Source organism: Rhizopus microsporus (assembly GCF_002708625.1).
Source record: "Rhizopus microsporus ATCC 52813 unplaced genomic scaffold scaffold_15, whole genome shotgun sequence".
Classification (NCBI taxonomy): domain Eukaryota; kingdom Fungi; phylum Mucoromycota; class Mucoromycetes; order Mucorales; family Rhizopodaceae; genus Rhizopus; species Rhizopus microsporus.
This window is the reverse complement of record NW_019671930.1, coordinates 138,378-163,276: the sequence shown is the minus strand read 5'-3', so window position 1 is coordinate 163,276 and position 24,899 is coordinate 138,378. Positions and strand designations below refer to the sequence as shown.

General features: G+C 38.0%; 12 protein-coding genes across 12 annotated transcripts; 4 read left to right on the top strand and 8 right to left on the bottom strand.

The window, feature by feature from the left end:
* Positions 1-12: 12 nt before the first annotated feature.
* On the bottom strand, positions 13-806 carry RHIMIDRAFT_240019 (uncharacterized protein; the record flags this gene model as incomplete). Its single annotated transcript, XM_023609290.1, has 2 exons — positions 13-63; positions 117-806. The coding sequence occupies 2 exons, from the start codon at positions 804-806 to the stop codon at positions 13-15; spliced, it is 741 nt and encodes a 246-aa protein (XP_023463611.1).
* An 803-nt stretch (positions 807-1,609) lies between these two features.
* On the bottom strand, positions 1,610-2,027 carry RHIMIDRAFT_261217 (uncharacterized protein). Its single transcript, XM_023611508.1, has 2 exons — positions 1,776-2,027; positions 1,610-1,748 (listed from the first exon to the last, which is right to left on the bottom strand). The coding sequence occupies exons 1-2, from the start codon at positions 1,935-1,937 to the stop codon at positions 1,650-1,652; spliced, it is 261 nt and encodes an 86-aa protein (XP_023463610.1). The 5' UTR covers positions 1,938-2,027; the 3' UTR covers positions 1,610-1,649.
* Positions 2,028-2,101: 74 nt separating this feature from the next.
* On the bottom strand, positions 2,102-2,594 carry RHIMIDRAFT_293878 (uncharacterized protein; the record flags this gene model as incomplete). The annotated part of the gene is made up of 2 exons (XM_023614025.1): positions 2,102-2,454; positions 2,501-2,594. The coding sequence occupies 2 exons, from the start codon at positions 2,592-2,594 to the stop codon at positions 2,102-2,104; spliced, it is 447 nt and encodes a 148-aa protein (XP_023463609.1).
* Positions 2,595-3,337: 743 nt separating this feature from the next.
* RHIMIDRAFT_240017 (uncharacterized protein) lies at positions 3,338-3,769 on the bottom strand (the record flags this gene model as incomplete). Its single annotated transcript, XM_023609289.1, has 1 exon — positions 3,338-3,769. One exon carries the CDS (start codon positions 3,767-3,769, stop codon positions 3,338-3,340), a length of 432 nt encoding a protein of 143 aa, XP_023463608.1.
* A 527-nt stretch (positions 3,770-4,296) lies between these two features.
* RHIMIDRAFT_261216 (uncharacterized protein) lies at positions 4,297-4,907 on the bottom strand (the record flags this gene model as incomplete). The annotated part of the gene is made up of 1 exon (XM_023611507.1): positions 4,297-4,907. A coding segment is annotated over exon 1 (244 nt), but the record flags the coding sequence as incomplete, so codon positions are not given.
* Positions 4,908-5,461: 554 nt separating this feature from the next.
* On the top strand, positions 5,462-6,499 carry RHIMIDRAFT_315026 (uncharacterized protein). The gene is made up of 5 exons (XM_023614972.1): positions 5,462-5,597; positions 5,654-5,698; positions 5,747-5,909; positions 5,964-6,091; positions 6,138-6,499. The coding sequence occupies exons 1-5, from the start codon at positions 5,480-5,482 to the stop codon at positions 6,476-6,478; spliced, it is 795 nt and encodes a 264-aa protein (XP_023463606.1). The 5' UTR covers positions 5,462-5,479; the 3' UTR covers positions 6,479-6,499.
* Positions 6,500-6,698: 199 nt separating this feature from the next.
* Positions 6,699-8,557, top strand: RHIMIDRAFT_240014 (seven-hairpin glycosidase; the record flags this gene model as incomplete). The annotated part of the gene is made up of 8 exons (XM_023609288.1): positions 6,699-6,912; positions 6,976-7,255; positions 7,303-7,508; positions 7,560-7,771; positions 7,826-8,075; positions 8,131-8,186; positions 8,240-8,358; positions 8,410-8,557. The coding sequence occupies 8 exons, from the start codon at positions 6,699-6,701 to the stop codon at positions 8,555-8,557; spliced, it is 1,485 nt and encodes a 494-aa protein (XP_023463605.1).
* A 180-nt stretch (positions 8,558-8,737) lies between these two features.
* RHIMIDRAFT_218004 (Pkinase-domain-containing protein) lies at positions 8,738-11,077 on the bottom strand (the record flags this gene model as incomplete). The annotated part of the gene is made up of 10 exons (XM_023607343.1): positions 10,946-11,077; positions 10,729-10,893; positions 10,596-10,679; positions 10,251-10,514; positions 10,183-10,200; positions 9,795-10,125; positions 9,674-9,737; positions 9,343-9,622; positions 8,853-9,287; positions 8,738-8,800 (listed from the first exon to the last, which is right to left on the bottom strand). Coding segments are annotated over exons 1-10 (1,824 nt in total), but the record flags the coding sequence as incomplete, so codon positions are not given.
* Positions 11,078-11,968: 891 nt separating this feature from the next.
* RHIMIDRAFT_218001 (STE-domain-containing protein) lies at positions 11,969-14,321 on the top strand. Its single transcript, XM_023607342.1, has 2 exons — positions 11,969-12,752; positions 12,818-14,321. The coding sequence occupies exons 1-2, from the start codon at positions 12,071-12,073 to the stop codon at positions 14,272-14,274; spliced, it is 2,139 nt and encodes a 712-aa protein (XP_023463603.1). The 5' UTR covers positions 11,969-12,070; the 3' UTR covers positions 14,275-14,321.
* Positions 14,322-14,835: 514 nt separating this feature from the next.
* On the bottom strand, positions 14,836-16,263 carry RHIMIDRAFT_229271 (RNA-binding domain-containing protein; the record flags this gene model as incomplete). The annotated part of the gene is made up of 5 exons (XM_023607638.1): positions 16,076-16,263; positions 15,895-16,007; positions 15,684-15,830; positions 15,558-15,630; positions 14,836-15,507 (listed from the first exon to the last, which is right to left on the bottom strand). The coding sequence occupies exons 2-5, from the start codon at positions 15,996-15,998 to the stop codon at positions 14,836-14,838; spliced, it is 996 nt and encodes a 331-aa protein (XP_023463602.1). The 5' UTR covers positions 15,999-16,007; positions 16,076-16,263.
* A 1,830-nt stretch (positions 16,264-18,093) lies between these two features.
* Positions 18,094-22,598, bottom strand: RHIMIDRAFT_261170 (uncharacterized protein). The gene is made up of 21 exons (XM_023611506.1): positions 22,446-22,598; positions 22,355-22,393; positions 22,266-22,302; positions 22,178-22,214; positions 22,038-22,116; positions 21,854-21,988; positions 21,792-21,793; positions 21,587-21,737; positions 21,245-21,516; positions 20,905-21,195; positions 20,793-20,850; positions 20,620-20,734; positions 20,215-20,570; positions 19,905-20,152; positions 19,767-19,837; positions 19,643-19,706; positions 19,428-19,590; positions 19,207-19,376; positions 19,095-19,152; positions 18,647-19,044; positions 18,094-18,582 (listed from the first exon to the last, which is right to left on the bottom strand). Exons 1-21 carry the CDS (start codon positions 22,573-22,575, stop codon positions 18,391-18,393), a joined length of 3,066 nt encoding a protein of 1,021 aa, XP_023463601.1. The 5' UTR covers positions 22,576-22,598; the 3' UTR covers positions 18,094-18,390.
* A 1,495-nt stretch (positions 22,599-24,093) lies between these two features.
* Positions 24,094-24,887, top strand: RHIMIDRAFT_240009 (uncharacterized protein; the record flags this gene model as incomplete). The annotated part of the gene is made up of 2 exons (XM_023609287.1): positions 24,094-24,783; positions 24,837-24,887. 2 exons carry the CDS (start codon positions 24,094-24,096, stop codon positions 24,885-24,887), a joined length of 741 nt encoding a protein of 246 aa, XP_023463600.1.
* Between the last annotated feature and the right edge of the window lie 12 nt (positions 24,888-24,899).

The following is a 24,899-nucleotide window of genomic DNA, read 5'->3' as shown; positions in this document are numbered from 1 at the left end:
TGCATGATGTATTCAACAATGCCTAGATGACTGACTCGATACACACGTAAACTCCTGATATTCCTATGTGGTTGTGTAGACAATATTTCAAGAGTGGTTGGTATTCTGCTCCCCACATCCGAATAAAATGTCTTTGTGTTTACGTTTAGAGATAACAAGCTAGGGCAAAGCTGGATTGTTTCATCATAGTCTATAAGTGACCAAAAGGTTTCCATCTTGTCGATAGTCAAGTGTGTTAAGTTGCTAAGCTCTGGTAATCGCTGACAGAGTTCTTTCATTATTGGAGTAGAAGGATGCTCTGGTGGTAGATAGATGTGAGTGAGCGAATGGCGAAAAAGCGAAATAAGTGTGTTGTAACAATCAAAGTAATTATGGTGTTCAGTGAATTCAAAAGGGTTAATAAGTTCCTTTATATGAGGCCAGTGTTTTGATGCGGCAGTGATAATAGTACGCCAAGAATCATAGTTTTTGCTGGTGCCCTTAACGTGTTCTACGTTTGGACAGGCTTCAACAAGTTCATTGATGTAAGGTTCTGCTGTTTCATATTTTTCGTATCTTATGTCAAGATATATGGTTCGAGTAAGGTGCCCTGCGCTACTGTTTTTCATACAGTGTAAAAACCTTTCCATGGCCTTATCGTTGCATAAATATACTGTGCTATACAGCCATGTTTTTGCAACTTGGTTCCATCCCTTACAGGCAAGCTGGTATTGCACTATCCAACTTTTCTTGTATTCGGCACTCTTCTGAACATATACAAAAATCTTCTGTAAAATTTCACTAGGTATCTCATTGAAGCCTGGCATTTTGAGATAAAGTATACACAAGAACGACCAACTGTCAAGTAAGGAATAACTCAAAAGAAAAGTACAGGATATGCTGCACACAATATATCTTGTAGTGTGGCTGTGGTATTTGTCTGAAAAAGGAAAGACACAAGCTGTTGGTTTACTTTTTCGTTTAAATAGTTCATAAAGAAAAGCTAGAGCCTTCGTTCATCAAAGCCATTCAACATGAATTAGATCCATTCCTCACAGGACGTAAACCTGTTCTAGCATCGTGGAGGAAAAGAAAAGCAACGGAATAGACTCTTCATCCAATAGGATCAGTAATCCTAGACCAACGTAGCCTCGCCAAATATAGAACGCAATTGCTGTACTGCCTGTGGTGTGGCCATATTCTGCATCTATAATGGCCGTTGAGGTCAGCTTACCAGCCTCACATGGAGAGTCTATCACATAATGAATAGCAGAGACGCAGCCAGGTCTCTTGGAGGTACTCTATTCGACGCTAGGAGGGGTATTGTTCACGATAAGCTTAATGAAAACACCCCACAAAAACCCTACGATAGTACTGAACAGTAGCTCACACGTTAACGAGAGACCTGTTTAACACAAGCGTTGAGATTAGGACAGGGATCATTATCAAATGATCTTGCGTGAATAGAGTGCCAGCTATCCAAAACATGAAGGGTAGAGGGAAAAAAAAGAGTCTCCCACCTTTTTTTTTTTAATAAGGGAGCACTGATGAGCCAACAGTCCGGGTTTTATTTAAAGTCAACTTGACCAATACAATTTATAAAGGAAGTGAGACTGATGATAAAATGAAGATGCAAATGATGAGTAGTGTTTAGTGAGAATTAAAACTCCTTAATCAAAACTGTAGCTGTTTCCATGGTGTAAGCGGAATACCATTTGTTCAAGAGAAGCAAGCATCGTTTGACAAGTGAAATGTGTATCATAAAATACCTTTTGCCAGTGTGACTACCATATAACATAAAGAGTGCAGCCGAACAGCGATAAAAGCGAGATGCTTGAGACAATTGGGCTGAGAGTATCGGGAGTGGTGCTTATATGAGATACTGCAATGGTTAGCATTGACTGTTCAATTTGAGTAAGCGAGAAGGATAACCCAAGAAAGAACTTATAGAGAGCCATTGTCCATAGCGCGGCTTTGTGAGAACAACTGAAGAAAAAATGAGACGTAGTTTCATCAGCGGAACCACAGAATGAACACGACGCGGAAGGATGTTGACTCGGAATAAGGGCATGTAGGCGTTGTTTATAAGAGATTGTTCGATGTAGCAAACGATACCACGTATTTAGCGCTGCTGGGAGGAGCGGTAGTCACCAAAAAGATGTCCACGACGCAGAGACACGGCAGGTTCGTATTGTTTCCGTTCCAAGCTTCGTTGTAATAGTAAATGCTTATGGTATGACTGATAACGGGCAAGAGGACCAAAATCGTTCACTCCAGAAGTACTAGGCCGACAAAGAGGTGTCAAATCTGTAGTGGCTGCATCCAGGCCAGATGTAGAGGTGCTCTCGGGGATACATAGAGGCAGGAAAACAGGAGACAGTAGAGCTTGCCCTTGGAGCAGTAAAGCAATAGCTTTACGACAAAGCCGTCGAAATCGAAGGTACTCGTTAGCTGTTCGCAGACGAAGGTGGTGATCTGAGGATCATAAACGATAATGTCACTGATCAGAAGCTTGCGTAACCCTGGATTAGCAGGAGACAGCGTTTGCAGAATATTGGGCGTATAGTATTGGGAGGGCTTTCAGTGGGACTTATTAAGGCACAATGTACCGACATAGCCAAGAATGTCTTGGTACTCAGATGCTCCGAGACAGACAATGGTAATAGTTCATCAAAAGCTTGGAAAAGCAGTTTGAATGGGTTATTCACGAGATGGAGAAGGCGAGATCAAAGAGAAGGGAACAGCACCGGCCAGAGGTGGCTGCTTGGATAGCCACTGATGCCAGCAGGGATACGCTCAAGATAAGGGAGGCAACGTAGAGACTGCGTGGTATGAAACCTGTTGGCAAGAAGCGAAAGCAACCAACGCCACTGTAACGTCATTTGTTGGACGTGAGGATCCAAGGCCCCTACACCATCATGTTTCCTTGGGAGAGACAGAGTCGCAAAGCTGATTTTTGGAAATCGATAACCATTGATAAAAGCACTGGTGCCGTATTTACCCTATAAATACTTAATCTTGTCGTATGAGATTACTATAAATCTATACTCTAAGAATGAATAATACAAAGATACTGACAACAATACATGTTATTAACATATAATGCGACATGCCCAACTATTATTGGTCATAATTAAGTCGGTTCCTTAATAATTTTGTCTTCATATAAAATGATGCTGTAATAATGAGCTCTCTCTCGTCTTAACATACAATAAAGAGGTTATATAGAGACTCATCGACACATATTTCCCTTATTACTTCTTTATATGTTCGAGACATATCACAACAGAGATGACACATCTGTTGAGAAGGACGAGAAAGGGGGAAGAGAAAGCAAGCTTTCAAAGAGCATGCGATTCTATGCATGCTGAGGAGGTGCATATGGATTAACTAAGGCAAAAGGTTCAAACATGCGGCGGGTGTGAGAGATCTCGCAAATGACCAACCGCTGGTCAACAGTGACTGGTATAGGTGTAACAGTAATGGAGAGATTGAGACACATTACGCCACAGTGCTTAGTCCAAAAGGTGCTTTTAGAGCTGAAGAGTATGCTAAGAGTTGACTGGGTACTTTCATCCTCAGTGTTGATATCCTGTAACGAAAGGATATCTAACGATTGGAGACGAAGATGGCGAATGAAGGATTGACGTTTTTCATGAAGAGATAGCTTAGCAAGGCTTCGGCAGTTGAGAGAGCCAATATTTAGAGTAGTAAGTTTGTTGTGATTATTATTATTTGTTGAGTGAGAGGCGGGCAGGTTACCAAAGCTGGAATTATTATTGTTATTCATAAGATTATTCATAATTAGCAAAGGACTGGAATGTGTAATTTAAAATGGAAGACTTACTTAATGAGATGAAGAAGAACTGTCCGTGTCAGTAGCATTCTCCGCCCCGTGGCCCAAATGTGTAGAAGCAGCGGCCGATGTGCCTAACGTGGAATGTTTGGAATCATGTAACTTCTCTCCACTTTAATCCTTATTAAGACGAGAAGATTTGCGAGTAGGGTTAATGGATGTCTTATTTTTAGCGATTTTAACCGCAGATTTCTTGATAGAAGACGTCGAAGAAACCATAGATTCATTGTCAGAATCACCCATATCGACATCACTCAAGATTTCTATTGACGTTGTGTAGTCTAATATTGGCTGAGTAGCAACATTTTCTTGTACAGGAGTAGGGGCGAAGACAAGGTCTACTGAGGAGTCTGCACTAGGCATCGGGACTGCTGTTTGATGCTTGAGAACTGGTGCAGAGGTTACTTCCTCAGAGGTCATTGGAACTTCATGTAGTACTGGTTCGGGAGAAGTTGGTGGAGTAGTGGACGATAGTGTTTCAGCAGGGCGAGAAAGAACAGTGACAGGTGCTTCGTAACTACTGTCGACAGGAATAGGCCGACGGCGTTTGGAGGCTGTCTGATTAGGGTTTGTAACCTTAGGGCAGTTGCGAGCGATGTGACTACGGCAATGGCATACGAAGCAGGTACGCGCTTCAGTCGAAAGTGAAGGACAGTCCTTCCTAATATGGCTCATAGCCTTACAGTAAATGCAATGTTTGCCCATTTTGAACCACGTACCCAAGCATGAATGGTCACCATCAAGAGGTATCTTATATGTCAAAGGATCAAACTTAATTTCAGAGCTAGGCGGTCTTTCCAGGTAAATGCACCCATTACCGGAAAACCAGCGCTGGGCCTAGTCATCAAGATAAATAACTAACTGTCGAACTATACCGTACTGAGCGAAGTTATTCAATAGCTTATCTCTTAACTGCTCAATATGCATGATAGGAATCTTAGTTAAATTTACTCTCAGAAGTACACGGTCTGGATGTACAGCAGGTGAGGCAGTAAAAACTTGATTTTCGATAACTAGGGGGGTCACTACAGCTTCTTTGCAGTGTTCAGCAGAAATAAGGGTGATTTCGACGACCATTCCTTGGACGTCTTCATGGGTGGTAAAGCCCAATCCCACACCGAAAGGAAACTTTTAGCTGAGAACGATGTTGAAAGGAACTTTGAGGTTCTTGAGACGATGGGAAATGCGATAAAACACAGAGTGATCAGTGGTACCCGTTCGATGAATTGAATAAGTCAACTGGGTTGTCTCATTGGTGGAACCAAAGGATCGGTACAAAGAGATTTCCTTCCAAACTGTAGAGATTCCTTTGGGAGATGCATTGGTTGCTAATGGAAGGGAAGCGATCGCAGCATAGGTACGAGTTACAGTTGGTTGTAGAGAGTTGACAATATCGGTGTCTGTGTGAGGAGTGCTGAAGAGGGCACTTGGGTTAATATTGGGTGATATAGGTGCGATGTCTGGTGGTATTGACCCAAAAGTATCGGGAGTGGAAGAACCATGCAATAAAATATTCTCAAAAGTTCGACTGCTATTTTCATAACACTTTTCAAAAGCGGAGAAAGAGTCACACCCAATGTCAAGGGTAGGACAAAGCTCTAGAGTCTCTTTTGTTCTTTTTTCTCTAAAAAAAACACTACAAAAATGGCAGCCATGAACGATAATGTATATGCGCGAGTTCGCGATAAAATGAGAGAACAAAACTTTTCAGAACAAGAAATAGAAGCACTTGATAATGCTCGTGGACTACTCAAAACTTATGGTAAATGTCATTTGAACTACGCGCGCTCAGTATAAACATTGACATACACACAATAGCGAGAATCGGAGGCTTCATGGGAGCAACTGCAGCATTTTTAATAGGTAAGCCTATGGACGAGTGCTTTTTACTTTAACTCACCCATTCAATAGGCAAAAGCAAAAAGTTCAAACCTTTCCCGCTCCTTATGGTTGCCGGTGGAGGATTCTTTCTGGGATCACAAACAGGATTTCTTACGGGTGTCCTCTCGGGTATTAATTCGATCAAGAGCTTACCCGACCCGCAGCGTCTTATAAATATCATGAAAGAAGTGCAGTAAGTTGAACACATTTTTTAAGGTAACGCAAATTATGCTAAACCGAATAAAAGGATGGAAGCCGCAAGAGGCAATATACAGTCTTTACCTGTTCCACGTCAACCTGTAGTTCAAGAAGCACAAAATCCTATGGATAGCTTTTCGCCAGATCTACCAGATTACCAACAAAATGAAAAAGAAGGTTTGTTTTATAAGGAAAAAAGAGAGAGATGTACTTAGTATTGTAGCATGGGAAAGTACCATACCAAAGTCATTTCATCATGACACAGGAGATACCGTCATGATGGATCCGAGTATGAAACCAGCACAAGAACAACCTCAACAGAAGAGCTCTTGGGATAAAATTCGTGAACAAAATATACCAAATAGCACATGGGCAAAGATTCGTATGGAAGCTCAAAAGAATTCAACATCTACAGATGATATAGCCAAGGCAAGAGCAGAAAGAGTAAAGAGGCTCCGTGAGAGCTCAGAATTCGGTCAAGAAGAATTACCGCGTACGAGGGAAGATTACTTTGAACAAAAACGAGCTACACGAAAGAATCAGTTTGGAGATGTATTAGAATAATAATAATAAAAAAAAAAAGAGAAAAAAAAAAGAAAAGAAAAAGGTTAGAGGTGCATTATAAAATCATTCCGCCCCTTGATGTAATCCTTCATTTAATTAACAAACGAGCCGACCATATAACATACCTTTTAAAAAATATGTGTAATAAGAAAGAAACCTATTCCTTATAAATTAATCTAATGTCTATCGCCCTTCTTTCTCTCCCCTTGTACATAATTCAATGTATCCTAAACGAATTTCTCAGAAGCTATCCTTCATTGCATTTGCATGTTTACAGTTGGTAGCGGGTTTACCTACAAATACTGACCCAAGAGCGGAAATGGTCAAAAATGCATTCAAGCACGCCTGGAAGGGATATACCGATTTTGCATATGGACACGATGAGCTTCAGACAGTGTCCAATACGACAAGCGACTCAAGAAACGGATGGGGAGGTAAAGACTTGGTTGTGTAGAAAGGGTAGAGATGATTTACATTCTTTTGTCTCTCTTTCTTAGCTTCCATATTTGATGGATTAGATACCATGATCATCATGGGCCTAGAAGAAGAGTATAATCGTGCATTAGAGCATATAAAAAAAGTAGATTGGACCTTAAGCGACTCTCCCTCAAAGACGTTTGAGACCAACATTCGATACTTGGGTGGCCTCTTGGCAGCGTATGATCTGAAGCAGGAACCTGTTTTCTTGGAAAAGGCTGTGGAAATAGCAGACAAAGTTATCATGCCTTCCTTTGATACGCCTAATCGCATGCCTGCTGCTTTTGTGGATGTTACGAGGTAAGAAAAACAAAAGACATTGTATGACGCATTAACAACGTTATTAGCGGAGCACCTGTAGATGGCAACATGATTACCTTGGCAGAGTTTGGATCATTACAACTAGAGCTTGTTCGATTAACTCAACTGACTGGTAATGAGAAGTATCAGATAACAGGTAATCATGTTTTGGAAAGGATTTCTCAAGTGCCTTCCAAGATCCCTGGATTGTATCCTATGATTTGGGATTTAGACAGTTTTACTCCCAGAAGCTGTAAGTTGCAACATTGAGAAAAACAAAATCCATACTTAATGTTTTTTTAAGCATACATCACTATATCTGGAGGCTCTGATAGTTACTATGAGTATCTTTTAAAGACTCATATTTTAATGGAAGGCAAAGAGACGCTTCAATTGGATATGTGGAGTACTGCAGTAGAGAGCATGCACAAGTACCTTCGTTCTGAGACACACTATGGACAAGTCTACCTTGCTGAAATTGAACAAAATTACAAACTGATGCAATCAGGAGAATTGGTAGATAAACCTTGATGAATAACAACGAAATGAATAACCCCCTCTTTCTTGTAGGTCTGCTTTATGCCCGGTAATTTGTTGTTAGGAGCAGCGTACTTGAATAATGGTCCAATAACGACATTTGCTAATGAACTGATGAACTCTTGCTATCAAACATGGACAAACACGCCTACGGGGCTTGCACCTGAAACATGGAGTTGGATTGACAAGACTCAAAATATGGCTGTATTCCCTGATTTTATGAGAAAGTCCATGATTACTACTGGATTCATTGCACAGGATACTGGATATGATTTACGCCCAGGTACAGCAGATAGAATTTGAAAAAGGTTTAAGTAACATGTAGCTATTCATTTTAGAGACTATCGAAAGTTTGTTCTATTTCTATCGTATTACTGGTGACAAGACTTATCAGGTTAGATTTACTTGTATTTACTTATCATTCATTAAATATATGTTACTACATAGGATAAAGCATGGAAAATATTCCAAGCTATTGAAAAGTACTGCAAGACCCCATCTGGCTACACTCGTATTGCAGATGTTACAAAGTTAAATAATGTTGGTTGGTTAGATTTTGAAGAAAGGTAGGTTCATGTTCTAGGAAAAACTGCCTTTTTATAATTTTTATCATCTAGTTACTTCTTTGCGGAAACTTTAAAGTATCTATACTTGATATTTAGTGACCCAAGTTTGGTTTCTTTAGATGAATACGTCTTTAATACCGAAGCACATCCATTCAAACTGAAAACGCCCATTCAGGTTCAGGCCAAATCTTTCAACTAATGTAACATGTATAGAAATAGAAAGAAAGAGATATAAAAAAAACAGTGCCTAGCTGATGAAAAAAAGGACGCCCGTTTCCCCAATCAATAAATACAACATTTACATTTAATCGATCTAACGTTTATTTTCTTTTGGGGTATAAGCAACGATGGATTACAGAATATCTTCTTTTTACTTTCTTTTAAACTTTAAAAGAGATGGCAAGATCATCTCCACAGGACCAGCTTTCTTTAAGAATTCATGCTATTCAAGAATATGAATTCAAAAGTGAAGTCAGAATCATTCAATCTTTTACCTGTAACAACTCAGCAGCAGTAGCTCTTGATTTTACATCCACACACAAACATACAGCCAAGTAGTTCCTCAGTTCAGCAGACAATCTTTCTGGGCTCTTTAAGGTAGGTGTTCCGTTCGTAGCGATAAGGTAGAGTGCCTTGAGCGGCTCTTCGTCCAAGTAAGGTGGTTCATTTTCGATCATTTCAATAGCCATGATACCCAAGGACCAAATATCAACTTTGGCACCGTATTCCTTTTGCTTGACTACTTCAGGTGCCATCCAATAAGGTGTACCCACCATCGTCGCTCTCTTATTCTTTTGATCTGTCAGTTTGGCACAATATCCGAAGTCACTTATCTTGACTTGGCCTTGAAAGTTTAATAGAACATTGTCCGACTTAATATCACGATGAATGATTTTCTGTGAGTGCAGATGTTCGAGTCCCTTTGCAGTCTGATCCAAAGAAAAAATGAGAACAATAGTAAAGCTTGGCTGCCTTTGAACATACCTCATAACACACAGTAGCTATTTGTTGCTCAGTCATGGTATTATTTTCAATCACATCTGTCAAGGGGCCGCCTTCCATATACTCCATAACAACCCACAAGTCATTTTGAACCAAATAAGCGTTAAGAAAGTTGACAATGTTCTTGTGATGTGATTCTTTCATAATCATGATCTCGTTGACTATCAAGTCTAATCTGGATTGCTTGGACAAATCCATTCGCTTAATGGCTACCTTGGTATCTGTGCTCATATGGTAAGCTAAATAGACAGAGCCCGAGGCACTACAAGATATATATAAGCCATCATATCATCATAGGCATAATTATCGTTACCCTTGTCCTATTCGCTTCGATCTAATGTAGAGTGAATTTGGATCACCTGCGTTTACGACAGACCCTGCAAGATATCAAGATGAGTATTTATCTCGGAACAACCCAAGTTACACAATCTTACTTAGTTTCTCCAAGATTTGGGTATCTGACATCGTACTAATTCTTTGCTCCTTCTTTTTCTGAACAGGCTTGTCAACCAAGGTAAGAGAAGATCGATTTGAGCGTACGGGGGTTGATGCTTGATGTTGAGGGGTGGGTGGCTTTAGAGGCTGACCCAAGCAGCGCATCAAGTTTCGATCGCGATCTAAAGCAGCAGCGACCTCCTTTAACTTTTCCTTTTCTCTTTCAAAACGTAAATTTCTTTCGGCTGATATCTTGGGCATACGAGATGTATTATTATTATGCTTTCTGGGTAATGAACCTGAGGCATCTAATAGTTTTGGTTTGTTTGTCTATATGCACATGGTTAGTAATGTGATGCGGAGAACAAGTGTTTGTTTATTTTTTACTCCGTCAGGTTTGTTTGTCTATAGTATAACCATTAATATGGTCCAAGCACAGGTTTGTTTATTGTTACCTCAACTACGATCCCATTGCTGAATGGATCCGGGCTAACCTTTTTTGACGGATTGGGTTTTGGTGGAGGTTGGCGTATGTAACCAGGCGCAGGAGTTGATTTACTCGAAATTAGGTTATCATTTTTCCATTCCGACTTATTGTCTAATCTCGTTTGCTCTGTATAGAATTCGAGTGCTTCCAATACGGCTTGAGGATTCTTTGCGGCATCTTCTGGTGTAATTTTTGAACCCTTTAATAACGCATTCCATTGATCAGGTAATCCCTTAAAAATGGGAAAAAAAGGGGGGATGTATTAGAATGAAATAAAAGTGTATATAGGAGAGATATAATAATGATTATTTACTGTAAAGTCACCCGTGATAGGATCAAAGCCGACGTGTACTTTGTGTACAAAGTTAGTTGGGCCTGATGCGCCCAAGAGAGAGCGCTAGAATATAGAGTTTTAGTCTATTTATTTGTTTATATGAAGTATTTACATTATAGATCTCATCCATCCAAGAATACAATTCTTCGTCATTTTTACATGCGATATAATAAGATTTTGATTTTGTACCCAGTTCAAAACAATAAGGTTTTAATTCCAATCTTGTCACTGCTGTTATTTCTTTCAGGAATACAAGTGCAACACATTGGCCTGTTTGCTAATGTAAAGGAGTTAATTAGGAAAAAGAACAGACTGATGGGCTGTCATACTTCATTTCTATGAAAAGTAATTGTCTGTTCTCGTAAGACTACATATCTCTTGGACCATATCCAAGCACGTAATCCATCTTCTTTTACTTGTAGGTAACCATCCTTTTTAATCTCAGTCATTTTAAGATGTATATAAATTTATATATAAATAAAAAAGAAAGAGAGAAAGAGAGAAAAAAGAGAGAGAGAGAAAAAGAACGAAATTTATTATGTAGCTTTTATTATATATAAAAAAGGGGGATCAAGATACGCTCAAGTCATCATAAAGAATACAAAGAAACTTATTCAACTTGTGTAAAAGAGAAGGGGAACAGTTCAATAGTCCACACATTTATATCATTCAGGGGCAATTAAATATATATAATTTCCCTTTTATTCGGGATGACTTCCGAGTCATAACCCATGTTTATCTCGTGTACAAAAAGAAAAAGAAAAAAAGAGAGAGAGAAAGAAAAAAGTTGTAAAATACCCCAGCCATGTAATCGTAAATAATAATGCAGGTTTAGATTAAACATACACTCAATCATCCCCACCTGATAACCTCACAAACACAAAAAAAAAAAAGAAAAGGAGAAAAGGAGAGGTTGTACTATGCATAATATATGTATGCAAGGTATTATTTTTTGGCGGTCATTGCCACTTTTTCTAAAAGCATCATGTTGGTAGTCTTTATGTATGTTTTATAAAAGGCTTAATTTTAAATAAAATGTGTTGTGCCAGCAGATTTGTTTACACTCACCCCCCCGCCTTCTTGTTCTCTCTCTCTTTCTCTCATCTAGTTGCATCACTGTCACTCTCTCTATGACACACACTCTCTCTCCACACTTTTCTCTCTCTCTTTCTCTTTCAACTCCTATTTAACCCTTCACTCCCCCCTTAAATATTATATGTATATCCTTTTTTTGATAGCTGCAGATTATTTTCACCAATGATGTCTCCTCGTTTATATATAAAATTACCATGTATATATTTGTTGTTTTTTTATATTTAACCTTTTTCCTTTTCCTTTTCCCTTCTCTCTCTTTCTTTTTCTTCTTCTTCTTTCTTCTTTTGAAAGTTATTTAAACAACAAAGACTTTCAATATTAAAAAAAAAAAGAGAAAAAAAAAAATAAAGTCATAGAAAATGCTAAATTCAAAGCCCTATACGAAAAAGAAACCGAGTGACAAGAACAATAGTAACCCACTTGGTAGCGCGTCCTATGGTTTACCAGCACCAACAGAGGAAAACATCATGATTCGTCAAACACAGATTGATGAAATGAAGTTATTCTTTGCAACTGCACCTCATCAATGGGAAACCAACAAATTCATCAAACGATTCCATTTACCAAACGGTGAATCTATTAGCTGTGTTCTGTGGGATAATGTATTCTTCATTTCAGGCACAGATATCGTACGTTCGTTGACTTTTCGCTTTCATGCCTTTGGAAGACCAGTGATCAATCCAAAAAAGTTCGAAGAAGGCATCTTTTCCGATTTACGCAATCTAAAGCCTGGTCACGATGCAAGATTAGAAGATCCCAAGTCAGAACTATTGGATATTCTCTACAAGAACAACTGTATCCGTACTCAAAAGAAACAAAAGGTATTCTACTGGTTCTCTGTACCTCATGATCGTCTCTTCTTGGATGCTCTCGAGCGTGATCTAAAGCGTGAAAAGATGGGTTTGGAGAGCACGACTCGTGCGATCGCTGAACCCGCTGCTTCCCTTTCGTTGGATTCAACCCAAGAATTATTTGATGAATTAAGGAAAAGCATGTCACTTGTCAAAACTCCTTTGACCAACAGTTTATCCATGAATCAAGGTAACACAACAATTTCTCCATATAAGTATATGCGTTCGCTAAACTTTAAAACTCCTTAATCTCAGTTACGCCAAAGAATGATGATCCGTGGCCCACAAGACTCACTGTCAAAAGATCTCGTGTAAACTCAGTACCTGCCAGTCTTGGCCAACAGCAAAAGCATCAACTTGCAGCTCATAGGGAATATCGCTTAAAATCAACCGAAAAAGATTATTTGGAACCCATCTCATCAGCTGTTAATCAATTGGATATTAACCGGTCATCCAGATCTCTTGATTTAAAAAAGCAAAAGGCAATCTTTGGTAGCCTTAGCTTATTTGATGGATCGCCCGCCTACAAACAGCGTAGACGACGCACCGTCTCCTCTACTCAGTCTTCACCCTCTTTGCACTCAGCAGGTGGCCCTGACCGTGTTCGTCGACATGACAAGTGTCATCATCCTACCCCTGCACCCTCATCCATTAATTTCTCTCGTGTCCCTTCTTTTGGTAACCCGCCTCCTCGTAAATCGACCAACAGTGGTCAGAGTAGACTAGCTATGGCTGCCTATAAGGCTGGTTTGACTCAAACGTTGCCTTCAGCTACATTGCATGAATATCATCATCAGCAGCAGCATCAAATGGACTGGAGAAGCAGCAGTAGCACGAGTAGTACAGCCACGACAGCTACTGCAAGCGTTGATTTTTATCCAAGCCCCTGCCAACAGCACTTGGAGCCTGTACACATGTTCACTTGCCACCTTTGTGGTAAGTGTTTTGCTCAATCTGAAAATCTCGAAGAACATCATCGCTTGGAGCATTCAACCGATATGAACACTTCTATTACGGCAATGATTGATGATAAAGACGACGATGACGATGACTCGCATATAAAGGATAGCAGTCATTACTCTTCTTTTATCATTCATCAGGACTATCCTCACACCAGTAACAGTACGACGAGCACTCAAGATTCCTTCTTTCACTCTCCTCCGGGCAAGAGTAACCTGACTGGTGCTACAACCACTACGACCACTACCATGACAACCACTACTACGACGATGACTACTACAACAAGGAGAGCCATAAAAACCGGTCATGTTCATGACACTGGAACCTCTCCTGAACCAGTTACGTCTTGGCCGACCTTGACACTGGATGAGAAACCATTTATCGACATTGATTTTCAAATGCAGGATGTTACGAATAGGGATGACTGCTTATTCTCAGTTTACAACAACAACAACAATCATAAACATGACTGCATGTATAATCCAATTATATCATCTACATCATCCATCAATTCATTAACTCACGAAGAAAATGATGCATCCTCATCTTTAGCTTCCTCGCCTACAGATCCATTTCATTCGATGACATTATTTTCACCCTTCAAGCCTATATTCCAAGAGCAAGAAGAACAGCAACAACAACAATTTAGCTTTGACGATTACTATTACTATGCACCTTACACCATGGATGCATACTATCATCACCATCTTTACACTCCTTTAAATGATATGAACTTTGTTTTTAGTGCTTAACTTTCCTTCCCTTTTTTATATTTATTAGTTTTTTATATGCATTTCTCTTTTTTTTTTATTATTATTATTAGCATTTCTTTATTATACATATGCCCTCTTTCATCATTCTATATGCTATAAGGCCGCCTTATTCCCCCCCTCCATGTATGCTTTTTTTTATTATTATTCATTGACATTATTGTTTTTATTTTATTGGCAGTATACAAACATATCTATGACTTATGATTAATATTCGTATGACGCATAAAGATAAAGCATTTTTTTAACTCATTCGTTTCACCCTTATTTTTATGTTGTTTTTGTCTTTTTATCCATTGATTACACATTTTGAATATAGACCAACATATACTTATTAATTTATTGCTGTAAAGGAAAGCGACTGAAGAAGAACAGTAAGAATGCAAAAAAAAAAGAAAAACATAATGAATTAGAAAAGGGATACAAATAAGCAATATACATAATGATAATAATAATAATAACAATAGTAATAAAATACCGCAAAGAGGGAGGAGAGAGGATAAACAATGAAGATAATATAAAGAGAAAAACACAAATGGTAAATTAGAGTGGCCAGTGGTCATCGTAAGGGTCCATTGTTAACCAATCATGATTTGGACTAAATAAGCCAGTACTGTTATTATATAGACTGTAAGGAGGTGATAAAGGTCTAAACGTGCTCAACAGATCATTGTGTACTATCTGTGTTTGTGGTTGAGGCTTCTTTAAATCAGCTGATTGACCATGGCTGCTTCTTCCCCATGATAATCTTATACGTGAAGTTCCAATCAAGAAGCCATTCATCTTTTCAATAGCCTTCTCGGTTGATGCTCGTGAGACATACTGGACAAATCCACAGCCTTTACCTGGTGGTATCTTTACACTCACAATCTCACCAAAGGGTGCAAAATAACGTCTCAACTCATCCTCAGTTACAGGTGAAGACAGTCCTCCGACAAATACAGTTGTATTATTAGGATCACTGGGCTGTTGAAGAAGGGCTGGTGCTTGTAGTGCCAATTGAATATATCTTTGATGATTATTTGTTTTGGGTGTTGCGAATGATACCCTCATAGGACGCTGATTGCATAATACGCCATTCATTTCTATTACCGCCTGTTGTTGTTCTTGCTGATTAGAAAATCGGACAAAACCATAGCCTCTCGAGAAACCAGTAGAGGGATTAGTCATGATTTTTACAGAATGACATGAGGGATATCTTGCATGAAATATGCTCTACACAACTTATGAATATTGATAGAGGGTATATGTAAGGTCTAACTTACAAATAGATAATGCTCGTTCACGTCATTGTCCAAATCACCTACAAATATGCTGAATTCAGGTGCCCTGTCCTCTCTATTATATAAAAATAAATAATCTATATAAATACATAGTATACACTTCTTTACTTTCTATCAGCAATTCCTCCACCAGATGCCCAGTTTAGTCTAAAGGTAGATTGTGTATTTGGTATTCTCGATCCATGCACAGTTGCCAATGCTCTTTGAGCTGCCTGATTCGAAGTGAATCCAATGAATGCATAGCCACAACTCATACTAAAAGGGATTCCCACAGGTTAGCATTTTTTTTTTTATAGTTGCGCAGCATGTATATAATTACCCAGTCTTTTTATTTCTTATCAATTTGACAACAACATTTTCGCCCATGGAAAACCACAGTTGCTTCAAAAAGACTTCATCCATCCACGGGTCCAAGTCTCCCATCCTACATACCTTTTTTGTTATTCACTTTGTTAATTATTTATATAATTCATTATTCATCTTGATATAAAGATACTTACCAAAGTGTGGTCTTTTCATTCATATCGCTTATATCATTCATAAACGTAGGACTCGTCGGATAAAAGGACATTATAGAAAAAAAAAGAGGGGAAAAGAAAACAAATAAAGAGAGAGAGAAAAAGAAAGGTGAAAAATGATAAATGCCCTTTTTATTTAATCTCAGGTGATTGAACAAAAAGAAATCACAGGATTTCGACTCTGCTGTAGAAACTGCTAAACTGATCACACACTCACGGCGCGCGCGCACATGTATAATGTGTTAAAGTCGGACTTGTGTAGATAAATTGTACTTGTAATGCAGACTTTATATAACAAGCAATAATAATAAAAGCAGAGAAAGTTGAAATATAACGAGAGAGTTAGACGAAGGATGAGTAAATTTTTTGATATGGTACTTTTTTTTTTCCAAAGATGAAAGGTATAATAGTCACAAGACATTTCCTAATGAAAACTTATGTGCGTGATACAGTCTACCAACAAACTGCTTCAAACAAGGTAATCTTGACGCCCCTCCCCTCAATATCTAACCTTGAGCGTCTTTTGGAGTTTGATGTTGATAATCATTTAGTTGATGTAATTAGAATGATAGTGGTCGACAAAAAGGACTACAGCTTGATTTCTCTACATATCAGCATCATTTCCTACGCATGGGCCATATGAAGAGCACTGTTGTTGAATGTGTGTGTAACTGAGCATAAGGCGGATGTTCAAGAAATGCTAAACCTACAAAATCGAGCTTTGAGGTGTATGAACTTGGACTTTTCAACTTACAAGCAAGACCTTACAAGTCCTGTCTTTTTTATTTTCATAAACTCTCTCTCTCTGTTTATACGCTTCCAAGTATAAAGTGGGTCAAGACGAAGCTACTTGTAACTATTTCACATTTACATTTTTTCTAGAAAGAAGCTCTAAGCCTATTAGAAACAATAAAGGTGGCTTCTCACCGATAATCAAGATGTCAACGGCGCTTTTTACTGTATTTTTTTTAATTATTGACATTAATTTTATAAAATATTTTCGTAAAAAGACGACAAAGAAAAATAGGTTTGAATAAAACGACATCATGTCAAAAGAGAGAGAGATAATGAGTATATGTAGAAAAAGAGTGAAAAAGTATGTTAGTATTAGAGCACATATCCTAATATTAGTTTTACTTACCACCAAGGTGCATTCTGGGGAGGGTAGCGATGACTACCCAGGAAAGTTAAAACAAAACAAAAAAAAAAGGAACGGAGGACAGAGAGAACCTAGAGCGTCAGAGGAGACTACTAGAGAATGTTCCAGATACATGCTAGAGAGTAAAGAGGGCGGGGCAAGCGAGTCAGAGTAAGGACCATGAGGACAGGCTAGTTTTGATTGGTAAATCTTTGAACACCCAAAGGGACATTTGATAATTGCTGTAAAGAAGCAAAAAAAAAGGTCTCTTTTCCAAACAAGCTTCAGGATCAGGTACCTGGAACAAAGAAATCATATCAAATAGGAAAAATCTACATGGTGATTATTCAAGAATATGTATTGCCAAACATGACTACATGTTCTGGTTTCATGGAAAAACCGAATAAAGAATTTAAACTTTTACAGAGAGACTAAAGAGGGCGATTTCTAATACTAGGTTAGTTTCAACTCCAAGACAGCCCACCTGTTAATATTACTGTCAAATGGAATAGTGAGCCATATTCTTTTTGTATTTGTTAACATTACAACGGTTTCAATACGACATCTCAATTTGGAAATACAGTATCTCCATGGATGTCAAGGCTGATACTACGAAAATATTCTTGGTAACGGCGAATTTACATTTCATACAACATGAATTTTGTTCTCACCATTGGTTGCATTTATATTCGATCACAGACGAATTTACTTTCCGGAAAGAGTGTATAACCCAATTGTTTGATTAACGCAGTACACACTTGTTGGATAATGAAGATGATTCTTTTAGATCACCAGAATTCTTTCTGACATTTGATCAAACGAGCTTTTTCAAACTCTTGCATTGCAATAATGAAGCTGAGATCTCGGCCGTAATAAATAGGGACATCTCTTTCAAAAATAAAAGAAAACAATGAAATTAAACTTTTTTCAGGAACGCTATTACCAAAAATAGCACTGGATAGAGTAAATGGGACACTGAGTGTGCATATTTTACAAGGATATCAAAACGAAGTATTAGCTATGTTTTTTAATAAAAGCTACATCATATACTCTACTGTATTGTTTTATTTAGACCACATGCATTTTTTTTGTCCCTGGATTTTGTAACAACCTCACAACGACAAACAAACATTCGACACCCGATAGACAGAAAAGAAGTTTAAAAAGCATTTCTGGTATAAATATCCTCCATTCTTATTGTTTGGACTGAATGACCCAAATCTGTAAACGATTCTTCAATCCCTTTACATCTATCTTGAGAACTGACAATGACATGGTTAGAGCAGTTAGCTTCAAAAAGAGGTACAATATATCTTGAGAGCATTTGATATATATCTCCCATCGTCACTTCCTATTACATGTATATAGTGTCATCAAAAGAGGGGAACAGAAGTACAAATCTGTGTGAAAATTACCTGAATAGCTTTAAGAAGATCTATCTTTTGCAGCTTGCTTCGTTTTAACGCTTTGATGATAAATGATTGAGCAGCTGCTGCCTCTTTAGTTCCTTCACCATTTGCAATATCAAATATAACACTGCTCTTGGCTCCTTCTAGCGCATAGTCATCAAATTGTACATCTCCATCCAGCAATCTTTTCGTCACTTGTTTCATTTGTTTGAACGCGCTTAGTATATTGGTTGATCGAATGATGTGGAGTGATATCAGGCCAGCCTCTGTTTTGCTTGAAAGCATACACCTATAAGCTAATCCGAGTCCCCTTACAAGGCGAGTGTAGACGCCTTCCATTGCATGTAGCATTTCTATTAGTACCATCAGAGGTGGAATATCTGGTGAGTCAAAATCAGTAGGTCCTAAAGAGTATAAACATTAGGCAGTCAAAGATATTGTTTTTGTGATTTACCTTTAGTTGAATGAACAGAGTATGAGCTTTCTGTGTAAGGGAGTACAACTACAACTGTCTAAAAGTAAAAGGTCAGACACTATATACTACAAGAAAAAAGCCAAAGACTTACACAACGACCAGGTTCTTTTCCATGTTTGCTAAACACATCTCTCGCACAAATGACAGGAGGCAGTGACATCAGTTTACGCCTTGTAACCCAACAACTGAACGCACTTTTAGGTTTATCTAGTTTTAATATGTCACCAATGACATGTACACGGATATTTTCACTTAAGCATACTATATTATCTATTAGTAAAATTGTCATAAACAAACCCACTATGCCATTACGTCTTGATCTAAACTCGCGCATATTTCGAATAATTTGTTCAGGATTGCTCTTTAATTCAGACAAAATACTTGAAAGAAACACATCTTGATAGAGATAGCTACAGGCTGCTTCTGTTGATTTCTTTATATCTGTGTGTATTGCTCGAATAGTCCAATCGGCGACCTACACAAGAATGCTTTAGACCAGGACTTACATTTATATTTTGAATACTTACCAGTTTGCCATTACATTTTGCTTGGGGGATATCATCTAATGTTTTATGAACACCAATGACAAGTCTATTCTTGTACAACTTTGATGTTAGAGAAAATGTATGAGCACTCTCTTAGTGATATTACCTGTCCTGAACGAATTGAATGTTCCATAGTAAATACTTTAACCATCTTACACCGATATTATATTTCTTATTCTAATACACATCAATATATATATATATATATATATGCAAGCTAATATTCTATTTAAATCTCTCTTACTTCAACTTTGATATTAATAACGATATATTCACGAAACATTGCTTGATAACCGAGTGATGAATCATATGACACCAAGTCCTGATCTAACTGCTGAATTACTTCATCATGCTCTATGTAAATACCGTTATCAGCAAGTATAGGAGAAGCAAATAGGATATCCATATAAATCCTTCCATAAGGACGTAAATGAGAGGGTATATTTGAAGTGTCTAAATAGACAGAGAGTGATACAAATGCGGAAGATATGTCTAGATGGTCAAATCTCTTAGAATTCCATTTTTAGAAAAACAGATAAGACCGGATTACTTACGATCATATTGTATGAAATAAGGAATATCATCCTGTTGTCCGTCCTGGTTGATGTATTCTTGTATATTATTGTAGTATACGCCATCTTTGTGATAAGGGTTTATAGCCGTCAATACATCAATAGAGGATATGCTCGATACACTAGGTATAGGGAAGGTTTCCATAATCCTTGCTGGTATTTGAGCCTCATTCATCCTTATAGCACGCTGCAACTTTTTCTTTAAATTACTCAAGCCATTCTTTCCTAATCTCGCACGTTGCTGATGTATTCTTTCCTTTTCAGTGTCGGTAAGCTCTTGTGACATTGTGACCGAAGGCTTTCCTACGAGCGCAGCAAATGCAGTTTCTAAGTAAACTCTGATCCAATGCTTAGTCATCCCCTCCTCTATCTTTTTTTTTAGTCTACCTATTCAATAAATCCAACCAGTCATCCTTTGAAAACTTTATCAATTCGTCAAGGTATTTAGGTTGTTGAAATGCGTTGACGAAATCCTTAGTGCCTATTTCTCCATAAATGCTTGCTAATAATAGAAACCATAAATACTGATTGTCAATACGTAATATTTATTATAAACAAACCTGTTATTGCAGACAGTGGCAGAGTGAAAGCTGCTCTTGTTTCATATTCATCGAAAATCTTTTTTATAGGTGTTAGCCACACATATATGTTTCATTTGTAGTCCTATATTACCCTGAGCTTTTCTTTTTGTATTAGAGTAATCATTCTTGTAATATCAAAATCAAGCTCTGCCACAATATCCCGTAAGGCTGCCATGAGCTTTGGTATGACTGTATCTATTTTATCCAACTGTACATTTCTAAGCGTCAGGGTGGCTGCAACTCTGCTTCTTTCGGCTATTCTAAAATCTACTTCCGAACAGTAAGGGTCTTTGCACTCTACAAATAGCCTTTTGAGTGGCGAGATAGGTGTATCAGTTAAGTATATGTTCATCATGTAAATAGCTTGTATCTCTAAGAATTCCTACGACAGGTGTTAATGCGAGGTGAAGTGTAACCTTTGTTCATCTTACATTCCACCTTGGACCCAACCAAGTTACTGTCACTTCTCCCAAGCTTTCTGGTTCACCAGGAAACAAAACTGTTTCAATTGTATTATGTTTCAAGTTGGGTATCTTTGGTGCTGGATTCCAGGGCCTTAGCTTTGGCACTTTTGGAACACGTCTATCAAGGATGGACTTGTCGATCTGTTCCAAGGTTGATGATAGATGGACTTGATCTAGCTTCCCTGTGATGATAATAACAAGATTTTCGGGACTGTAAAACTGACTGTGATACTCTCGGACTGGACAAATGAAGAATAAGATTAATGGCCCTTTTTTAGGGATGACCCAAACATTAGTTTCAACTTTTACTTGATTCAATCTTGAGTTTTCGTATACAACCGACCAATCCACCCGCTTCGAAGGGATATCCACTCTGTTTGGGATAAATTATACTCTGTAACCTACGCTGCATAATATCATATATGGAATTTTCTCTTGCTTGTAATTCACAATAGACAACCTAAGTATTTGAATCGATATAAATGTTTATTGTTAAAACAGTAGCACAACTTACGCCTATTAACAACAAAAATAAAGTCAGTTGTCATTGTGTGTGATACTAGAAAGCTTTCTTACCTGCATCTTCACCATTTTGGTTGATGTGATGGACCTCTGTGTAAAATCCAGAATCGGTTAAAGTAGGATATAGTACGTGATCTGCATAGACAGGCAGCAGTTGAAGAAAACCATCACTTCCGGCAGTTGTTAAAGCTATTAAAAAAAAAAGTCATTATAAAATCAGCACGTATTAAAGACATACTGTAACAAGTGTGATCAATGTCAGTCCATGCATTAGTTCCTGGCGCATATGCCCTTGGAGCAAGTAAATCAAGTGCTCCCTATATACAAGTGTCCTTTATAAAGGATACGATCTAAAAAGGTAATCAATCATTGTTATACCTTGTAAGGATACTTTTCGCTTCCCAAGAATATTAGGCTATAATACAGTCAATATCGGCCCTTCTTCCTTTGACATAAATTATTTTACTGTTCTAGTATATGTGGACATCCATTGTCATCATTTACTATAACTTTATTTTGAGTGATTTATAAAATACAGCATTAAAAAATATATACCTCTTGTTGCCAAAGTCAAAAAACCGCTCACTAATGGTCCTGCTTACAGGTGTTTAGAGTATAGTATAATGATTAGTTCTTTGTGAGTTACCTTCCATATCTATGTGAATGGCAGTCAATCCGGTATTAGAGCTTTTACAGCATTTGATCTGAATATGTGCGCATGAATCAACTACAAAAGGAGGATAGTGTATGAAACTATCCTTAAAAGTAGGTGTCATGATTAAAAATGATCAAATGAAAGTCAAGAGGAAAGAGAAAATACCCTTCTCTTTTGTAGTAAACGTGAGATACATACAGTTGGTGTTACACGACCCATCATTTAGGTTTGTACAATAAATAAAAGAATCACAGGTTCGGCTTCTTCAAATAAAGCGTTTCTTTGAAAAAGAAACACACACGAAAAGAAAAGTGTTTCAATTTTCATTATGTAAGTTATGATAAATTTACCTGTTATTTAATTATATGGAATCTATCGTTCAAACGCGCAAGATACTTGATTGAAAAACATAGTGTATATCTATTCTCTCACCGAGATTACAATCTATGACAAGCCATTTTATTTAAAGCCTGGTAACGATGGAAATTTTTATACCAAACATATTAATGGGATAATCCATACACTCCATCTCTACCATTCTTCATTCGTTTTCATTTTAATTTGTCCTTTTTTTCTTTCTTTTTTTTTTTTTTTTTTCTTTTGCTTAAGATTACCAAAATAAACTATTAAAATGTTGCACACAGGTTCCTTTAAGGAAATCCGATGCAAAGTTGACTTTAGTGTTGTGTGCTTCCAGTCTCAATCTACCGAAACTTTAAATAATTTTGGACATTTGTGCGAGGTTAAATTGCGAGTAGTCCAATGCACTATCATATCTTGGTTAAGATTAGTGTGCTCATTACTGTCGCCTGTCCTCTGAATGAGATCTGCCGCTGAGAATAAAGCTGCACCGATGCCAGCAGTTTGTCCTGTAAAGATCCTCTTTGAGCAATGTGAAATGGATGTAGAAGCCTAGATGTCGAAAAGGTGCTGATGAACGTTAGATGTGATAAACTGTAATGCATTGCTGTTCCATCAAATTTCTCCGAGGCTCGCTGAGGCGGCCACAAAGACCATTTAATAATGATCTCTGTCCTAATCTCAACGTTTGTGTTAAACAGGCTTCTCGTTAACGTGTGGGCTACTTTTCAGTACTATCGTAAGGTTTTTGTGGGGTGATTTCATTGAGTTTGTCATGAACAATACCCCTCCTAGCGTCGAATAGAGTACCTTCAAGAGACCTGGCTGCGCCTCTGCTATTCACTATATGGTAAACTCTCCATGTGAGGCTGGTAAGCTGACCTCAACGGCCGCTATAGGTGTAGAGTATGACCTTACCACAGGCAGTACAGCAATTGCGTTCTATATTTGGCGAGGCTACGTTGGTCTAGGGTTACTGATCCTATTGGATGAAGAGTCTATTCCGTTGCTTTTCTTTTCCTCCACGATGCTAGAACAGGTTTACGTCCTGTGAGGAATGGATCTAATTCATGTTGAATGGCTTTGATGAACGAAGGCTCTAGCTTTTCTTTATGAACTATTTAAACGAAAGAGTAAACCAACAGCTTGTGTCTTTCCTTTTTCAGACAAATACCACAGCCACACTACAAGATATATTGTGTGCAGCATATCCTGTACTTTTCTTTTGAGTTATTCCTTACTTGACAGTTGGTCGTTCTTGTGTATACTTTATCTCAAAATGCCAGGCTTCGATGAGATACCTAGTGAAATTTTACAGAAGATTTTTGTATATGTTCAGAAGAGTGCCGAATACAAGAAAAGTTGGATAGTGCAATACCAGCTTGTCTGTAAGGGATGGAACCAAGTTGCAAAAACATGGCTGTATAGCACAGTATATTTATGCAACGATAAGGCCATGGAAAGGTTTTTACACTGTATGAAAAACAGTAGCGCAGGGCACCTTACTCGAACCATATATCTTGACATAAGATACGAAAAATATGAAACAGCAGAACCTTACATCAATGAACTTGTTGAAGCCTGTCCAAACGTAGAACGTGTTAAGGGCGTTATCAGGGACTATGATTCTTGGCGTACTATTATCACTGCCGCATCAAAGCACTGGCCTCATATAAAGGAACTTATTAACCCTTTTTTATTTACTGAACACCATAATTACTTTGATTGTTACAACACACTTATTTCGCTTTTTCGCCATTCGCTCACTCACGTCTATCTACCACCAGAGCATCCTTCTACTCCAATAATGAAAGAACTCTGTCAGCGATTACCAGAGTTTAGCAACTTAACACACTTGATTATCGACAAGATGGAAGCCTTTTGGTCACTTATAGACTATGATGAAATAATCCAGCTTTGCCCTAGCTTGTTATCTCTAAACGTAAACACAAAGACATTTTATTCGGATGTGGGGAGCAGAATACCAACCACTCTTGAAATATTGTCTACACAACCACATAGGAATATCAGGAGTTTACGTGTGTATCGAGTCAGTCATCTAGGCATTGTTGAATACATCATGCA